At 37.6% G+C, this 20077-nt stretch overlaps 2 protein-coding genes across 4 annotated transcripts in view; one reads left to right on the top strand and one right to left on the bottom strand.

The window, feature by feature from the left end:
• The window catches only part of METTL8 (methyltransferase 8, tRNA N3-cytidine), a 42972-nt gene extending 41199 nt beyond the window's left edge, over window positions 1-1773 (bottom strand). For both annotated transcript variants that reach the window (XM_062498612.1, XM_062498613.1), the window contains exons 1-2: window positions 1659-1773; window positions 1071-1179 (exon numbers count right to left, since the gene is read on the bottom strand). In XM_062498612.1, the coding sequence (XP_062354596.1) occupies window positions 1071-1075 (5 nt within the window). In that variant the 5' untranslated portion in view covers window positions 1076-1179; window positions 1659-1773. The remainder of the gene's footprint in view (window positions 1-1070; window positions 1180-1658) is intronic.
• On the top strand, window positions 1450-19592 carry DCAF17 (DDB1 and CUL4 associated factor 17). 2 transcript variants are annotated; one of them, XM_062498610.1, is made up of 15 exons: window positions 1450-1535; window positions 2273-2351; window positions 3393-3496; window positions 5304-5394; window positions 6287-6429; window positions 7241-7319; window positions 7465-7554; window positions 9647-9754; window positions 10244-10349; window positions 12417-12559; window positions 13950-14059; window positions 14448-14535; window positions 15960-16043; window positions 17385-17540; window positions 18304-19592. In XM_062498610.1, exons 2-15 carry the CDS (start codon window positions 2343-2345, stop codon window positions 18427-18429), a joined length of 1437 nt encoding a protein of 478 aa, XP_062354594.1. In that variant the 5' UTR covers window positions 1450-1535; window positions 2273-2342; the 3' UTR covers window positions 18430-19592. The 2 variants fall into 2 exon arrangements, with proteins under 2 accessions (XP_062354594.1, XP_062354595.1); XM_062498611.1 differs by lacking the exon at window positions 1450-1535 and having other exon boundaries at window positions 2118-2351.
• The last annotated feature ends 485 nt before the right edge of the window (window positions 19593-20077 follow it).

The following is a 20077-nucleotide window of genomic DNA, read 5'->3' as shown; positions in this document are numbered from 1 at the left end:
TTGAAACAACAGGGTATTTCACAACTTCTCAAACTCAGCAGATCTGAAAATTTCAACTGTTTTCCTTTCTCATGCACCAGGAACGATGCAGACCTCCCTGTGAGCATACAGCAACTTCAGTAAAACTGCAGCAAAGCAGTGCCTCCGAGGGGAAAAGAAAAACAAAAGAAGAAATACTTTGATTTATCCTGATTCCTATAGAGACAACAAAGCTAAAATTAGTTAAAAAGCAAAGCAGATAAAAACAAACAAACCTGCCCCACCAGATATGATTTTAATCACATATACATATGCTGAGTGAAGCGCCTGTTCTTCCACAAGCTGCAAGGTAGCCTGTTAAAAATAGTAGAGCAAAGAGGAAATAGTTCATGCTACAAAAGAGAAGGGGAGATAAATCCTGCTGATTTACTGGAAACATTTGCTTGAATAATCGAAGAAGGGTTCCTCCTTACCCTGCACACCCTCTGCTGGCTGCTACTTACACAGAAAGGGTGAAAAGGGGAAAAAAAAAAGAGCTAGTGAGACTTCGTGTATATATACACATACTTGCACAGTGAAGATATATCTAAGCCTCCAAGTGCAATCACTTAAACTATTTTAACCATATTATCTACAAACTGAATATTTAAACGTATTGCCTAACAGAAGATTATTTGCCTCAACATCAACTATGTGTTTTTTTTATTAAAGGTGATGAGAATTGGGATAGAGCAACATGAATTTTACTACTGTCTACAGTTTATATGTGAGAATCTCAACCATTTACATTCTTGCAGAGGATTCTGGATGTCCATGTGGACTTTGATAAGCTACAACCTGCCTTGCCAGCTCTGAAGTCGCTGGCGACGTTGCAAATCCACCGGACGCAACGCTCCACTTACTGCGCTAATCAGCTCTTCGAAGGAGCAATTGCAACCATTGTGTTTGTGTTTAGTTCCCTTCAAGCAGTAACTGCAAAGCACCAGAAACTTAAAGGACTCTCTCCTTCAGTATCAGTGAAGACTCAAGGTTCCACTCAGACCCTGAAGAATAGATAAGGGCACACGAAAAGATCAGAAATTTTCGATTACCCCATTTGGGCGCTTGGCCTCTGGCAAGGAGGAGAAACAAGTCCGTTCACTTCAGTTGCTCTGCCGGCAAGTAGCGATTGACGACTGTGCCAACACTTGGGACGTAGCTCTAAAAATACAAAAATGAAGTGTCATACATCTTAAGAAGTTTCTGTTGACTTGGAGTTTTAAACGGGTTTGAACAAATCCCTTAACCTTCCCTCCAGGTCCCGGCACTTGGAGGTGCACATCAATCCCACACCGCCGTACCCAGGGCGGTTTGCGGCCGGTTCCCAAAGGCTCGCAGGTGCCAGCCCGGGCGTTCACCCCCGGGAATGCCCCGCGCCCAACCCCGAGGACTGAGCTCCTGAGCTCTACAGCAGGAATATTTTAGAAGAAAGAAGATACCCGCTCCCACCTCTCCTTGACTAGCTACCACTAACAAAACTTTCTTGCATTATATAAAAAAAAGAAGAAAAAAAACAGGTAAGATGCTTCTATCTGCACGCCCGCATTCTCCAGCTCGGCGGGGAGCCGGGCCGGGGCAGAGCTCCTGGTGCGCGGGCGGCTCCGCGGTACCGGCCAGCGGCCGCCGCCGGTGATTCTCACCAAGCCCTGCGCAGCGCCCGCTCCTGCCCGCTTCCCGGAGCGGTGCCTCATCAGGGCCAACGCCCAGCGCTCCCGTACGCGGACGTGACCGCGCTCCGCCCGGCACCCGCGGGCACCGCGCGGCCGCCTCAGCCGGCCCGGCCCGGCCACGAGCGGCGGCGGCGCTCCGCGGGGCACGGCGGGAGGTGAAGTCCGGGCGCGCCGGGCGATTCCACTCGCGGAAAAACTACAGTACCCGGCAGACCGCGGGGAGGCGGCGCGGGGCCGTCCCCGCCTGGCGTCTGCGGAAACCGGCGCTGCGGCTGCCGGGGAAGCGCGGGGCGCGGAGCACCGTCGGGAGGCCTCGGCCTGCTTCGCTCGGGAGTCGAGGAGCGAAGGGCCGCTCGGGCCCCGCTTCGCTTCACCTCTCGCCGGCAGGGCCGGGGTTGGAGATAAACCCGGCGCGGGCCTAGCCCTGCAAGGCTGCACGCCCTGCCGAGAGCGAGCCTGGAGCGGGGGAGAAAGGCGATCCCGCCCCGCGGGCCGAGGATATGCCCGCAGGCGGCCGCCGGCGGGGACAGGACCGCCCTCCGGGCGTGCGGGGTGCACAACGTCTGCCGCCTCCTCACCCGCAGGGCCCACGGCTTCTATGCCAGAGATGCTGGTGTCGCCCACAGGAAGAACCTGGGACTCCTCAGAAAGATCATGTGTCAGGTAATAAGGCTGCGTTTCGGCGCTGGCTGCAGCCCTGCGGGTTCGGGCTCTCAGCCGAGGGGGCCGAGTGTCAGTCCTCGGCCCAGGCGTTCCGGAGATCCCTGCTCACGCCGGAGGACAAGTCTGGGGAGAAAAAAGGTGCAGTTTTGATGAAAACAGTTAGTAGTGGTTAAATTTATTTCACAAGGCTCAGACCTAGAAATGCAGACAGGAAAAACTGCACAGGCACTTGCATATCTAATAATTGTGTTAGAAATAAGCTTTTATGAGATTTTATATCACCTGTTCCCCTAAGATGGCTTCATATTTAATACTAATCTTAAATTCTTAGTGCTTCATGTTAAATTTGAAAAGAGTTGGCATAATAAGATAATTAATAAAGAGATTTTCAGGTAAATGTAACCCCAGTTCTCAGTGAAACTGATGTTACAGAAAAAAATAGGAATTAAACCCACTACAAAGTGAAGTGAACTTTTTTTTTTGTCAAAACAATTACTGCTTCCATACAGTAGTTGATACACATCAGAAAAGAATGTGGAAATTAATTAGCAATTATCTTATATTGAAAATACATTTATTGGAAGTCAGCTGAAGTGTCTGCTTATGTAACTAGATCAATAGGCATGCAACATTTACTTAAATAAAAATAAGTATGTCTGACTTACACTTCTTTTTTCTAAGATTGGAACCTTTGTTAATGGTGTAGGGCTCCTGATCTCTCAAATACATGCAAGAAACTTTAATGTGAGCAGTTTATTTTATTAGCATTTTGGGCATTTATTGCAAATAACAGTAAATACATTTTTCTATCTTTCAGACTAAGTACCACCAGCAGAATGGAATTAAGTGTTTAATAAATCAAATTAACTACATAAAAAAGAATTCTCTGCTTATTTATATTCTGAGAGCTTAGTCCTTGATTTCAAAAGTCACCATGGAAGTTTAGTTGCCAGTTTCAATGCAGTTAATGACAAATAACATTTTTTTCAGAAGCAAAGTTTGTTACAAACTGCCATCACTGTTAAAACTATTGCATTTCAGGAAAGTACTAAATTCAAGAATGTTTGGACAACTCATTCTGCATCTCCTATTGCATATGAAAGAGGAAGAATTTACATGGACAATTACCAGTGCTGTATTACCAGGTAATAAATTTACAATTGTGAGGTAGTGAGTTACGGGTTTGAGACTGATTCTGTGTTATATTGCTAACTTTATTCATACAAATAGCTGCTGTGAATTAAATGGAGTTTACTTGGGAACAAAAAATAAGCAGGTGATAAATCTCATCTTTCTGGTGCAGTATAACCGCAGCTTTCAGGAATGCAAGATTAACACAGTTTTCTAGTCTTGCACTATAAAAAAAGCCAAATGAACAGTACCTCTTTGTAGTCTGGCAACTTGTACTGTGCTAAAGAGTGTCACAGAATCAGCCTATGTAACAAACTTGGTACTATGTAAATTCTGTATAAAATAAGTAAATTATTCTTCATGTAGAAGTACAGCCTGCAGTATGTTCTAGTTTTGGCAACCGTATTTTGTAGATCAGTTCTCTGATCCAAAATGTTCTCCTGTTGCACAGTCAGTTGCAGAGACACAGGTTAGAAGGCAGCACATGGTAAGGTGGAGGACAGGAAATCTGTGTGCACCCACCCTTGTCCTTGCCTGTCCCTGCCGTGAGGGAAGTAGCATGGACTCGAGAGCTGCATTGCTGAGGAGGTTGTGGGCACAGCAGTTTTGAGATAGTCTTATATGATACATAAGAGACAAACTACTCTGTCAGGGTAAACCACTAAGAGTTAATTAAGTTACTCTATCACCCACAACTGAGATCTAAATTTGCTTTTATTCCTACATTATCTGAATGTTTTCAGTATTGGGTTAACCTGTCTAGCATCTTTCATGTTCTTCTTTGTCTCATCCTCTCCCAGAGGGCAAAACTCTGCACAGTACAAAGCTTTTATTTTGTTGCCTTTTTCCCAACCTGGAAATGAAACTCAATCTTAGTAAGGAGGTAATATAAAAGGGGATATTTAATGAAGGCTTTCAGAGGCAGTTATGGAAAGATGTCCACAAAAACCCACCCCTACAGGGATGAGTACACATTTATAGGTTTTAGGAAACTAGCATAATTGATAAAAAGCCCTGGTTAGGAGGACAAGTGGTGATGCAATTCCCCCTTCACCCAGGTCAAGCCCCTTCTCTGAAGTCCCCCCTTCAGCACCAGTTGTACTTTGTCCATGAGAATGTATTTCCAAGAGTTGTTCTCAGCCTTGGTTCCCAGGAAGAACCAAGATAGCATAGGGGCCTTGTACATCCCCGGACTTGGAGCTCCGGAATTTGTTTTGTCTTTCTGCCCAGGAAAAGGCCATGGAAAAGTGCAGGGAAAACTAGCTACTAATACAATAAGTGATAGAATTACAAATATATGTGTGAAGAATATAGAGAATGTATAACAGGAAACACCCAAAAGGCATCAATTTTAATTAGTAGAGTTCTTTTTTTTAAATATCTGAACATGATGCCGCACCTTTGTTATGAAAGGCAGCATTGGAAGAACTTGAGGGGAAGGTTTCAGGATGATCATTAGTTTTGGAATTATGCTTCCTTCTTAATGTATATCACTAGAGCAAGAATGTTACTATTAAGTTTGTTACTTAAAACAAAAAAAACCCCAACAAAACTAGAAGTAAAAGTAAGCCCAAAACTGAAAACAAACAAAAAAAAATCAGACAAAAAGATTTAGAGGTTAGCTTTCAAATATTACATTATATTAACTATTCTTTATCAGGCCTTATTTTGAGAGCAATTTCAGGTATATTTACAAAGTAAAAATAAGATGCTTAGATTTCAGACCTGCGTGAGGAGGCAGGATTTATAAAACTGTATGAAATGACTTGATAGAAAGTGGTCTATAAAACAGACTAATGATCAGCAATCATTTTCCTCTAGCATTGCACAACAGCCAAGACTAATTTATCAAAAGTCAAAGTGTGCCAAGTCTGAAAAAATAGAAGATGCTTTATTATTGGAATGCCCACTGGTAAGATTACTTTTTACTAGAGCATTTTGTGCAAAATTTGATTAAACATTTAGGATGGAGTGCTTTTTCCCTCCAAGCTATTTTCTCAATGTTTTTATGGAGTTAGGTCATTAAAGGTTTGCAACATGTGCCTTATTTATATTAACCTCTTTTAATTTAGAGGTATACTTCTCTGAATGTCTCAATAGTGCATTCAAGTGCTTTCTTCATAAGCTTTAATGGAAGATTTAAAAACCAGTGCTTTTATTCTTAAGCAACTAATTCTGAATTCCTTACAAAATAAATTCTACTTATATTTTTCTCTAGTTTTTAAATGGAAAGGACAGTAGCTGGGAATTTTAGTTTTTTTCAGATCTGTTGACGTCAAAAAAACCCAAAAAGCAGATACACTGGAGACCCATTGAAGTGACCCTGCCCAAAAACTGTTCTAATGTTTCTTTCTACCTGATAATTACATAACTTCTCTCCTTCACCCAGTGCCCACAGAGCTTAGAAGTACTAGCAGTGCCTAAAATGAAAACTGTAAATGCCATTTGTAGCAATTACTGTTGAATTACCACTGAATGTCTTATTTTGAAATACTTAAGCAATTTTCTCTTCAAGATTGGTATAAATTACATAAATAAGCAGTCGAGTTTTGCAAGGCAAGGATTTTTTAACAGGTGCCTTTTTTAGAAAAGGTAACTGATTTGCAGAAAGTGAGACAGCAGATTATGTCATAGGTAATTATTTGGCATGGACAGGAGCTTAGAGATACTGATCTGATTAGCAGGCAGCTTTCCTCCTTCAGTTTTTGAGGAATGTGTATTTACTTATGTGTTCTTCTGACTGTGTCAAAATATTTTGTATCTTCCTGATACAAAGTTTTTTCTAATAGCCTTTTTTTATGTAGGGGGAAATGCTACCGAGTCCATCAGATTATAAAGCTTCCCTGATAGTCTTGACAGTGCAGAACTGGCTTCTACGTCTCTCTGCTGATAGTGGAGAAGTACTGGAAAAAGTGTATCTTGCTGGTTCCTGTTGCAAATTCTTCAGGTATTAAACAACAGCTAGGCTTTGTATCATTAACAGTCAGTAGTAGTACAGTGGAGAAGGAGAGTTTATTTAATTAACAGTGATTAGTACTATAGAGGAGAAGGGTAATTGTGTTATTTTGGTACTACCCTAGGGCTGACAACAGGCTTGTTAATCTAGAACATTACCTGGAGTACTGTTCCTGCATGCTCCTACCTGCAGAAGAATTTAATCTGCTTAAGAATTATGGGGTCAAATTTGGTATCAAGTTCCACAGAACCTAGCCTACTATTTGCTTTTCTCTGACAACTTTACAGCCTTTACTATTGCAATGGCAACCTATCAGGAGAGGATTTTAAGAGCTGAAAACCAAACCTGATCAAACATACAAATAATATGTTTAAAGTCTGAACTGTTTTTAATTTGTAAAGGTTCTTCTCCATAAGGTAGCCACATTTCTCTTTTAAAGCAGGGCAGTTACTGCTTCTAGTGGACTGCTTCTTTTTTTTTTATTTTCAGGAAAAAATATGTTTTCTTTAGGCTGAAGGATAAGAAAGTGGTGGTTATGAAGGGAAGGAGAAAAATTAAGATAGTGAATATTCATGCTTTCCAAATTTTTCTCACAATCCTATATAAATAAGTCATTCCTAATTCCATGGATTTCTGCATTATTTCAAACAGCAAACATCTTGAGCACTGCTTCCAAATCAAATACTGAAGTTTGCCTGGGCACAGGCAACTGCTTAGTTATAGTTGATTACATTTGATGTGAAATAATATATTAATAAGTGGTTTTTAAGTGATTAAGACAGGCCTTTCTTGTCACAAATAGGTATCTGAGCTGGGATACTCCTCAAGAAGTAATGATTGTAAAGTCAGCTCAGAATAAGCTCCCTGCAGCAGCACGGCAGGTAAGTGTGTTGAAAAACTTTTTTTACAACATTGATCAAAAAAAAATTTACAAGCACAAAGATGGGGATGTTATACTTGGTTATTATGGTACAAGATAAAGGTGTCCTACCTTTGATAACTGTATTCAGTATTGTTCCTTCCCAGGCAGGAATCCAACAGACTGTATTGTTTTATCTTGCTGTATTCCAAGTTTTGCCTCTTTCATTCATTGGAATGTTGGAAATAAACAAAAAGGTAATTTAATTTCTCTAATAATATATAATCTGTAATGTAGTTCTATGACAGCTATAGTTTAGGCACGTATTTCAGAATTTCAGAAGTCATACTTACAGTTTGTAAAAGCAATTGAAACATTAATTAGTAGCAGTTCTTGTGTCTGATAGGGGTGTTGGGGTAGATATTCTTAATTCTAATGGCCAGAAGAGAAGATACAGATGGATTCTATTACTGGGTTACTCTTTGAGATGCAGCAGGACTTCAGCCTTTTCATAGAGCAGTCATAAGAACTGGCGAACCCTAAAGTGTTTGTACACTTCTTTTCACCTCTTTAAAGAATCATAGATGTGCCTCTGACCCAGTCCTAGTCGTAGTAATATGAATTCTATATGCAGTTATAAATGTTTCACACTTTTATTATCAGTGTTACTGAATGACAAAAGTAAATATGTCTTGCTTTATCAGTCAAGAACAACCAACCTGAGTTCAGTTTCTGACCTATAAGTTAGTGTATATACTTAGGAACAAACTTTGAGCCAGACTGTAGTTTTGACTGCTCTATTTTAAGTCAAGGAAGCTCTGGATACAAGCATGAAACAGTACAAACATGGAAACTCTGTCTTTTAGGTTCTGTGAGGTGCAGTGTCTTTTAGGGTCTGGAGCTATAAGCTAGAGTTTTAGCTAGTGCTAGGTTGGGTTGAGGCAGTAATGGAAATCGGGCCTGGCAAGTGAAGGCAGGGGTTAAACTTTTTCGTTTGGGCCCATGAAAGCTTGGAGGTACTGTGTATTGTTCTGTTCAGAGTTGGTATTTAGGACTGGAAAAAACATTATCAGTATCAAAGGTATTCTCAATCTGTTTAGGAATGGCATGCCACATTCATCATGGTCATAGTAGGCAAAACACGTGAAAAAGCACTTCTTCAGCTGGTCTGTAGTGAGCACTCATCAGGGAAATTGTTAAAACTGTAATGGAAGGGGCAGCACTTGGGATGTGAGAATCCACCCAGCAGGAGATGCAAGCAGGGAAGGCAGTGCCAGACCTGACACAGATCAGTGGAATGTAACTGTTAGGTTTGAGCTGGGCTTAGTGTTATTGCTTAAGGCTTCAGAATGCACCTCACAGGTCAGCTTTGCTGAGATGGTGTGCCGCAATATATTCTGAGTTCAGAGTGGCTGAGGTGTCAAGGACAGGAAGGAGACTTTAGGGTTGGAACATTATTAGAGTTTGTGTCTGAAAGACACTGATCTAAGGTAACAAATGTATTAAGAAAGAGCCATAAAACTAAATAGAAGGCAGTCTTGGGTGAATATGTCTTTCAGAACCAAACAGATCACAAAATTGCTGGTAGTATTAAGGTGTAGGTGTCTTAAAGTTTTTGAGTTTCTTTAGTTTTTTTATTGTTTTTAAGCCTGTTTTAACTGATTTAATTGCTTTTTCACATAGTGAGTCAGATTAAAGAAAACTACATTTTCAAGCTTATCTATTAAAAAACCCTATCAACTTCACATGTTGGTATTAAATACTAAGAATTAGTTTGTGGGATTTGCTCAGTGATGTGTTAAGCAGTGGCACAAATGAATAGTGCATAATGATTAAAAAAGATAAGTCAGCTTCTCATGTATATGTCTAATTTGGATTCAGAGAAAACCCTGTACTCTGTGACAGCTGGATAATGTAGTTTTAGTACAGCTGTACGCAGTCATAGAGTTGTGATTAGACTAGTATTTTACCCTGGGGATGAAGAAAGAACAGAAGATCTGAAATCAGGACTTTTGCATCGAGTTGCTAGTTTTGCTAACATGGGATGCTGAATAATATAATCTATTCGTGTATGATAATAACTGGGTAGCATGATATGAAGATATACTGAGAACTGATTAGAGCATGAATCTGCTTGCAGACTATGACTAATGTAACCTCAGGTGTTACTGCAGTGCAGTGGATTAAAGAAACAGCAAAACAGATGAGTTACAGAAAACACTGATCATAGAATTTGGTCAGAATAAAAAAAAATAAAGTGATTGAAAAATTGAGGCTATAATGTCAGTTATTTGTGTTTTCTCTCAATTTCTTCTCTAATAGAATATTTTTTGCTTCATTTTATTCCAGATTTTTGGTAATAGTGTGACAGATGTTGCTGTTTCTAATGGAATCCTGATTGTAATGTATAGCATGGGTCTGGTCAGACTCTATAACTTCAAGGCCATTTTGGAACAGGTAATGAAATAAAGAGGTTTCATACAGTCAGTGCTGTTTTTTGGGGAACAAGTCATAAATATTCATGTACTCTACACAAGTATGTGGGGTATATAGGTTCCTGCCTAGATCTATTTAGGGTCAGAAAATACAAATGGATACACTATCAGAAAAATTATTTGCAATAGTTACAGGTGGCAAAACATAAGAGATACAGGGTCAGACAGGCACTTCTGGGGAGATACATCAGATGTGCTTCTCCCTACACACGTAGTCTGTAGTTATAGATGATTGTTAAGGACAGAAACTGGTGGGCATGGGTAAGTTTGATGTCAAACAGAACTGCAGCTAGAGTTGTTTATATCCTTCCAATCAAAAATCAAACATTATTTCAAAAATAAGACCTCAAGCAGTAACTAGCAAGAGAAAGAATGCAGTAGTAATAGAGAGTAAAACTAAACAGCAAGTAAGTATGCATCTGTAAAGTTAAATTGTTCTGTGTTATTTTAGTTCATGGAACAACCATTTGATTTGGGACAAGAATTCAACTGGAATGGTCAGGTGGGAGTTGTAGGAAAATATCCATTTGGTCTTCCATGTAACATTAAAATAACAGGTAATTATGATCTTTGTATTGCCTTGACTGTGTCTTTTATGGATTGATTGTGTCTTATTTCACACTAAGAGAATATTGAAATTACTGTGCTCTTATTGTGCTGTAGATGTATTTCTGGATTTACATTATTGTAAAATGTGTTTTGCTTTACTTGTAATTACAGTAATAATTATATAGAACATAACAAGAAAACTGTTAAACATTTTCAGATAGCTTAGTTGCTCTCTGAACTTAAAACTGTAGTTTGATTTATTGTTAGCTGATACAGTAATTTCAGAAAAAAAGCAAGGAGAATTATACTTTGTAGAAAACTTTTCTTGTTGTTTCTTTGGTTTTACAAACACTTGTTAGTGCTGCCAGGAATGACTTCATTTAGATAAGTTTGCAAAGTTTAAAGTAAGCGAACAAAGAAGCTCAACTGGAGATTGAAAACTGGCAAGACTTGGGAAAGGACTTGCAAACAATAAAACAGGAAGTGTTAAGCAACAAGAGCAAGTGACATACAGTGGGAAATATGGAGCTGAGGCAGCAGAATCACATTATCACAGTGGTTGATGTGACTATGATCTTGCAAATCTTTGCTAAGTGAACATAAAAGGAAAGGCATATTTTTATAAGCAGCCTCTGCTACTCGGTATTCTATTGAGCTACATTTAATTGTATAAATAATAAATCATTTAGTCCATCTACCAGAATATTTTGAGGGACTTTGATACAAAAGATATATTTATAAAATTGTTTGGGTAAAATGTCACAAACTTCCTTAAATAATTTTTCATTTTCTGATGGATTTTAGTATCAGTAGATCCTTTGCTTATGCTTCCATCTTCAACATTCTCTACATTTCCAGCAGATGCAGGAGTTTTCTATAACCTATAGTTTATGTCTTGCACAGAATCTCCCAATTCCTGTGTGTCACTCCAAAAGGCAAATGGGACACAGCCACTTTCCAGTTTAGGAAAGACTTCATTTCCATTGGCAGTGAACTAATTCCATTCAATCTAAATGGCTAAATTGATAGAAAAATGAACAAAGGAAGAAGAGAGAAGCACTCCATTAACATAATATCTGATGTCATGTGACAGCACCATTGGCATCAGGATAATTATCTAGACAAAGCAGGATAAGGACAAGTCAAAATTTGGATAAGACCTTTGGGACTCAAAGTCCAGATAAGAACTTGTTCTCCTTGCACTAATTCAGTTTGGGTTTTTGTATTCTGCCTGTTTAAATGCCCCTTGAAATTGCAGATTTTCTCCATGTCTTGTCAGTTTTTTCCCCAGCTTTTCTCTGTACTGTTAGAAAGAGATGATCTTCAGTCTCAAATTGATTCAGTTATAGCAGCTGTAGAAATTGCTTTAATTTAGCTAGTTGGCAGAAGCTGTGAAGTTCTGTGCAGTCCATTTCATTCAAAGATGCCTCTCATTTAGTAAACAGATGACTTGTACTAATGGCCTGGTACATGTCAGTAATTTATCCCAACTGAACTGCAAGGAAAACTAGATACCTTTTGCTATTAATTGCAAAAATTTCTATATTTTGATGGATTTTTATGAACTCAGCTACAGATTACATCCACTGTGGTCTACATTATTTTGTTGTATTACACAAAAGGAGAAAGCAGAATCTGAATATTCTATCTTTCTGCATTTAATTCTGTTATTTGAGGTTGCTGCTTGCTGTTTCCAGTTACTTATCACTGGTTTTCCTTAGACAATAGGGACAATTTTGATATGGTCTCTGATCTGTTCATGTATGCATCCTTTCTCAACCAGATGAACTGGATTAATTGTAATTATTTGCTGTGTCTTTGCTCATAAGTCAAAGAGTATTCAGCACCAAGATCTTAGAAAGCAGTAACCCTCCAGAGGGAACTGCAGATATGCACCTGGATGCTGGGTGAGGTAGCATAGCTGGCACTGGAAAAGAGTTCATAGCCAATGTGTTTCCACCAATCTTCAAAAGTTCTGAAGAATTAGTAGCTTTACTGGAATTTAGTATTGTAAGGATCAATGGAATGATGACTGTTCTGCTACTAATGGTGTTAACATTACTGAATATTTGCAGATACCCCACCTCTGCTATTTGAAGCATCTTCTCTGGAGAATGCATTTCAAATTGGAGGTTACCCTTGGCATTATATCATCACACCTAACAAGAAAAAACATAAAGGAGTCTTCCATATTTGTTCTCTGAAAGACAATGCTTTGGTAATATATTCAGAAAGGAGATTCTCTGAAATTAATGTCTATTATGTTTGTCTTCATCTCTTATGCTGAGTAGGTTATACCTTTGTTTACCAGTGTAGTGCTTTCACAGGGCTCACCCCAGTATCAAATGAGCTATCCTATGGAGTCATGTGTAAAATACTTTCTTCTGAATCAGTACTGCTTCTCATATTTCCTTCATTTCAATCCAATAGTAGTGCTGTCAGAGCTACACAGCATGGTATTCATGACATAAAAGGTAGGTCTCATTAGCTGTTTCCTTGCTTGGTAACATCCTAATGCACTTCTGACTAGTCAGCCTACTAAATGCTGACTACAGAATTATTTTAAATTTTAAGATACTGCAGAATAAATGAGCTTAATGATTGTTGTTTATCTTTGACTTGCACCTTCTCTCTCTCCCTAAAAATATTAGACTGCTCAATTTAATCCCCTTCTGTCGCTAGAAGGGTTTTATTAGTTAGTTTAATCTGTTCCTTATTATTTTTGTTTATGTACTGTTCATCATACGAATACTATTTTGTGTGAACTCTCCATCTCAGCTTTTATTTTGAATTGGAATTGACCTGAAGATCATTCTGTATTTCAAGCAACTTCTGGGCCTTTTCAGAGTTTCTTGACTAAACAAGTCTCATCTGTAAACGTCCTTATCTCTTTTGCTTTCCTGATCAATTATTTCCCTCCTATCTTATTTTCAAAACTGATGTTTCACAGTTGTACCTGAAGATCAATTTTGATTCAAATAGATTTGCAGAATCCTTTCTCATCTGGTTTTTTTTTTTTCTATGTGTTCATATATTTGGCAATTTGAATGATTGATGTCAGCTAAATTTAACAGAAAGCCACTGCCAAAATCCCACGATTTTGACTGGCTTGCATCTGATCGCTGAAATCACAAGGTATTCCAGGCTTACATGCTCCACAAATAATATCCACCAAAGAGGCTAAGCCTGAGGTTTGTGGCTCAAGTCAAACTCTGTGCTAATGTTTGTTGCTTGTCTTGACACATCCCATGTCTTGGATACTCAAATAGCTGGAATTGTTGAAGTGTTTGCACAGTGTAGGTTAAATCTTCATTCTGCTTATTTTCAGGAGAGATAGGATAATATAGAGCTAAGTTACAAGGTTATTGCTTATTTCGTATTAAAAATCTCAAAACTGCTCCACTGAGTATCTTGAGAATCAGAACTGAGGTTTTTTTATTATTATTGTTGTTTTTATTATTGTTGCACTGTCATACTTTCTGGTCTAGTTTTGGAGCAATACTTAAAATGTCCAGAGGTATGTAGTGAGGAGGTCAGTATTTCCTCTTTAATTAGATCTGTGAGACTTTCAAAATACTAATATGCTAAGCTTTCCTTTTCTTCTTCAGGCAAAAAATGGCATACAGGATATGAAATGCTGTTCACTTGAACCTGACTGGATATATTTCCATCCAGATATGTCAGGTAGAATAATCCACGTGGGACCAAATTTGATAAAGTATGAGCCTTTTCTTCTCAAATCTTTAATTCATTAGAGAAGTTGTGTAACTGCATAAATTCAGTAGTCTGACAATTTGCAGGCCCAAACACTCCTCAGACTATAGAAACTGTAAAATATATTAACTTGTCAGAATCAAAAGTTCTTCTAGAAACATCTGCAGATTTCTGTGATGAATGTGGGTACCAGAGGTTGTAGTTTAAATTTTGATATGAAAAATTCTCAAGGACCACTGTGTCAAAATTTCACTGATAAATTACAAAAATAATTAATTTCCATTTTATTTATTTACAATGCTTTAATGTAGTAGATTTAAAAAATCATATAGAAATGTTGTAGTAAGCACATTAGAATATATTACTTACTTTGTAATTTGTTTCTTTTGTAGAGTCTTAAAGCTTAAGGAAGTTAAAAATCATGCAGACCAAATGGAGATTGCAGAAGATTTTACGATTGTAGCCAACAGAGAAAACTGTGTGAGTTTAGTGTCTGAGATCACAATGTGTGATTTTGGGCTATAAACAGGGAGTTTGCATATTTGAGTAATCACTGTTTTATGGGCTTTATCCAAGGTTTATTGAAAGACATTTTCTGTCTTCATTGGACTTTTAAGCAGTATGAAAAGAATTTAACAGTAACACTTTCAGGACAGATTTCTGAAACCTCCAGTCTTTTCTTTAGTTTTCAGCATTCTTTAATGTGTGCAGTGTAACCATGTATCATGGACTTAAAACATATTTAAAAGATGGTGACAGATTTCCTTCAAATGAAGGTGCCACCAAGCAATAATTGTGCATCTCTGGTGCTCAGGTAAGTTGATCTTACAAATGCTAGGAATGTCTCAAGTCTCTCATACCTTAGGGGTAAGTTTGCATAAGACAGCAAAGACACTGCATTGCTTTCAAAAGTCCATTCCTTTTCCTGGCCATGCACACTGTCATTCTCTTGTGACAAGTCTGGCATTCATCTAACCCTTGGTGAGCCAAATCAGTGCACTGAAATAACAGAATAATAACCTGGCAGAAAAGGTGAGTGCTTTCTGCTTGCATGTTTTGCTGAACTGGAACAGAACAGGACTGACTCATCAGTAGGTCAGAAGAGTGCAGAAAGGTACAATCAAGTGTGAGAAGATGATTTAAAACTACTGGTAGAACTGAGCTCTTAAATCACCTCAGTTGTTTTATGAAGTCTTTTGTGATAAAGAGTCAAAGACAATCTAATGTCAAAAAGGTTAAAGAGCACCTAGAAAAAATTCTAGGTAGTGCCTGGAACTGTCATTTTGATTCAGCAGACAAGGTTATGTCTTAGCTAAAATTAAGTTTTTAGGGTTTGAATACTGTAAAATGTCTGCAAATCTGTGATGCTAATTTTCAAGCTTTTGCAGGAAAAAAGGTTTGTGTATTAAAAATCTACACAAACTCAAGAACAAACTTGCATTGAATTCAAAAGTTGCCATACTGCTTTTTGAAAGTCGTGTAGGTCTCTTCTGTTACAGTAAGAACAAAGAAATATGAGTTCTAATCCTGCCTTTGCTGTGCTTATTCCTTTTGACTTCTATTAAGACACTGATGACCTGTTTTTTAATATTTCTGGTGTTCATGAAGCCCAGTGGAAGCAGCCACGGTGGTTTGAGATGCTACTTTTCCCATCTTCTGGAAGTAAAATTTAGGAAAAAAAAGGTGGTGATTTAGCAGTCTTAATTGTCATTCCAGTGTCTTGGTTCTAGTCACTTCTGTTCAAAAAATTATGGTAGCTGAGAACCTTTGCCACCTCTGTGGGACACCTCTGAATATGAGTAAACAGATCAGAAAGAAAAATATATGAAACAGATACATTATCCAGTTGATAGAAACTAAATTGCTCCGAAGTCTAGAGACACTTTTTTAATGTTTCTCCAAAGGTGAACAACAGTGTTACTGTAACAGCTTCTGGTCGGGTGGTGAAGAAGCGTTTTCCCTTGCTGGATGATGACCCAGAACAAGAGGTAACTGATGTAGTAAAAGCACTTCATGGATTGTTTTAGTGTTTACCTAGCCAGAAGCCCTTCTTGTTTCAGGTGCAGTGGTGTGTATATCCTTGAGTTCTTTTTTCCTCTTCTCTTTGTCTTCTTCCAGTTGCTTCACATCCTGTTTATCATCTTTTTTCCTTGGTTGACATTTGAGCTTTGTATTTTTTCTTTCTTTCAAGAACTGATTTTATGCCCCACGATACCATAACCACGTGACTTCAATGGCACAGAAAAGATATGTTAATGTGACAAATCATTACTCTTTTCTCCATTTAAATATCTACTTTGAATATATTTATATTTCTTATAAAGCATTTTATGAACTTGCTTTTCCTCTTCTTTTGGATCCTCCTTTTTGTATCTTTAAACTTTTAATTTTTCTCTCCCAGTTACTTTGATTGGATTGTAAAATAAGGCATTTAATACTTTTCCTTTAAGTAATTGCTTCTTGAGAATGAAAAAAACACTTGATTCTTAAAAGGTTATGAAAAAAAAAAATTAGCTGTCTATCTAGAGCTGGATCTAATTGACATAAGCACAACAGGTAAAATTCATCAGTTTCTGGCAGTAATTCCTATTCTTAATTCTGAGGAAATAGATTTTACTGTGGTAAAAATATAGCACAGTCCAGTATAATCCTTAAGAGTCTGTAGTTTATTTCTATTCACTTTTTCTTTTAACCATAATAAAAATAATTGCACACTATTTTTTCCCTCATGTTACACTTGTGATTCTAGCAAATGTTTTTACATTATGGCAGAAAAAGACTGGCATGAATTTGAAGAGTATGTCACAATGAGATAAAGGCGATTAAGACTGTGAGCTATCTTCACATTTTGGTGTCAGTTCTTTACTGACACCTAATCTATGGAGCAAGAGAGAGATCTGAACAGAACATACAGATATTCATGGAATGACTCTAATGTACCCATTCCCTCAGAACCAATGATGGTTTAAAGCTACGCTGTCTCTTAATATCTGTGCTTCAAGAGCCTAAACATATGTCTTTGGCTACTTCAGAAATACTTCTTTTCTCTATGCTACATATGAAATACATGTACTTTCACATTAGTATTTTTCAGAACATCATGTCCTTTTCTCCTGCTTAAGGAATTTTGCTGAAATACTCTGGCAGCTCATGTTGGGAAAAATGCCTGTTGGGTATTAGGCTCCCAAAGTTTTCTTTTGGATGAGAAGACTAAGAATGAGAATTTGCCAAATTCTGCTTTCACATGAAGAAAAGAGTTATGCAATTTAGATAGAGGAGAATGTGAATTTATGTTTGATTTGTAAACTTGAGGTTTTGTTTTTCCTAAGACTTTCAAAATTGTGGACTATGAAGATGAATTGGATTTATTATCCACTGTGGCAGTTACTCAGATAGGAGCTGATGGAAGAGCTCACCTTGACTTTCATTGCAATGAACATGGGATTCTACTTAAGAGTATTCCATTAAAGGAGTCCTGGGATGTGGTGAGGAAAATTCTTGTCTTTTTCTCACTGTCTCTTGCCCATAGTCATTTACATACCACTTCTGTTCTGATTTCAAGCAGATATGTAAGTAGTGTTGCAAAGGGATGAGATTTGCATAAAACAATAATTTCAACTCTAAAATTGTAAGTACTCCATCAGACAGTAGTTAATTTACCTGAAAATCTCCATTATATGAAATAGTGATTTTTTTTTTTTTCTGGTTGGTTCATTTGTTTGGGGGTGTTTTGGTTGGGGTAAGGGTTGTCCTTAATGTATTTCTGAAGTATTTATCAACTTAAATAGTCCATGGCTATATGGATTTACATCAGACTAACTTTACAACTTGTAAATAGTCTCCCTAGTTTAACTTGAAGTACTCATGCATAAAATGAAGCATGGACCTCACTGTATATTTGGGAAGATGGAATGGGCTGTTCATACAGTCCAAGTTTAGGTGAACATCCAATTTAGATGGTCTGAAATTTTCAGCACTCTTACACCTCTTTTATCATTGACTGCATAGACAACTTAAATCAGATGCTCAGAACTTAGATTCCTAAAATAGGGGAGTGAGAAACCTCTCAAAGTTTTAAAATTCTGTCCTTTATCGGGAAGAGTAATTTCTGTGTATCCACACAAAATTTCTGCCTGATCATGGAGTTCACCATTGTTAAATAATTTTTGTTCCTGGTGGAAAATGATACAGATATTATCAAGTTATGAAATACAGACTGCAATCTGAACTTTTTTTTTCTCATTTCAGACTTACAGTCATGAAGTTTACTTTGACAAAGACCTTGTATTACATATAGAACAGAAGCCTAACAGGAGATTCAGTTGTTATGTTTACCAAATGGTATGTGATACTGCAAAAGATGATGATTCTTAATGCTATTAAAAAAAACAGAAAATGTTTAATAAAAAAAAAGGAGGGAGAACTTTTGTATATATTTAAGCCATAAACACCAGCTACAGAGACTTTTGGACGCTATTCAAGGATACTGCAAAAGATGAAGATTCTTAATGCTATAAAATAAACCCAGAAAGTGTTTAGTAAAAAAATGAGGAAGAACTTTTGTATATGTTTAAGCCATAAACACCAGCTACAGAGACTTTTAGATGCTATTTAAGGACTCCATACCTAGTAGTCAACTACTGTTTTTCTGGCTGGATTTAATCTTAACATTTTGTACTACTACGTAAGGTCTTGTTTCTTTTTTTCTTTGTGATACTGTACTCTTGCCTGTAGTTCATGGCTTTTCATGTATTCACCAGTTCATCATTAATGCTAGATGCAGCATTTATTGCTTCTCTTCAGCAATAGGATTGAAATACTGGACATCAAGGGGAAGGACATGGACTTACTTATTATCTACCATCTGCTGTGGTCTGTCATATAGTTTTACCTATGCAACTCTAATGATAACTTGAGAGGCTACCTAGAACAGAGGCTAGACCGTGTTAAAGAAATAAAGTAGGTATTTATTAATAGGCCTTCAAAGAATACAGCTTGGGATGTACAGGAGTCCAGCTGTGGCTCCACCCAAGATGGACGACGGGTCACATGTTTTCACACTTTTATAAGTTTTGTTCCATTTACATACTGGGGTTAATTGTCCAATTACAGCTTCAGGTTATAAAGTCTCATCCTTTCAGATTGCTCTCCTCAGTTCACTGTTGCTTGTACTTTTTGGGCCTGAAGCTGTAGTGGTGTCCTTGGTTCTTGGGCTGGAAAATGATTTATCTAAGTAAACTGTGAGGAGAACTTGCTAACACTTTATATGAAGTTCAGAGTTATATACTAATGCAGTACAGGATCTGGAAAATAAGAAAGCTAAAACTTAAGGCATCACTAATACAAACTTAAATCAAAGTATGTAAAACTATCTAGAATAAATTTTGTATGTAGTATGAGAATTGCAGTGTTACCATTAAACCACTTAGACAAAATCCTTCTCTTGGTTTTGTGTGAGAAATAAAATCACTCAGGTTTTATGGTTGTGTATGTTTTGGTTTAAAGAGAAATATCAATAAATTATGTATTTTACTGTCTTCTTAATATATTTTTATACCCTTTTTACATATATACATATATATATATACACACACACACATATATCTATCTATCTATCTATCTCCAAGCAATTATCAGCCTGTCCCTGTTAAGGGTCAGGAATTGTTCAGTCTGAGCCAAAGCTCCCAGCTCCTCACCCTTATTACTGTGTGCAGCCTATCTAAGCAGTGGAGTTCTGTGTGGTATATTCAGAATCTGCAGAACGAAAGCTTTCATTTTAAATTAAAAAATACGCACAACAACAAAACACAGGCTCTAGACTTCATGGCGATAAAGATGGGCTCAGGAGCTTAGCTCATCAAAAGAGAACTCACTAGCACCACTGACATAAGCATGGTAACTCTAAATGCAAATATTTATTTTTGCTCCAGGCTTTATTAATTAAATCAGATCATTCTAGAAGATGCAATAGAGAAGAGCTCTACAAAAATTATTAAAAGTTTCTATTGTGAGTTTTTAAAGA

This window comes from Cinclus cinclus, chromosome 9 (genome assembly GCF_963662255.1).
Source record: "Cinclus cinclus chromosome 9, bCinCin1.1, whole genome shotgun sequence".
NCBI classification, from domain to species: Eukaryota; Metazoa; Chordata; class Aves; order Passeriformes; family Cinclidae; genus Cinclus; species Cinclus cinclus.
This window is presented reverse-complemented; position numbering and strand designations above follow the sequence as displayed.

Bases quoted from the DNA above. Each gene is read 5' to 3' on its own strand.
- DCAF17 (XM_062498610.1), top strand. The intron at 7,320-7,464 runs GTAAGTGTGTTG...GTTCCTTCCCAG, and splicing joins TCCCTGCAGCAGCACGGCAG to GCAGGAATCCAACAGACTGT. The intron at 7,555-9,646 runs GTAATTTAATTT...ATTTTATTCCAG, and splicing joins TGTTGGAAATAAACAAAAAG to ATTTTTGGTAATAGTGTGAC.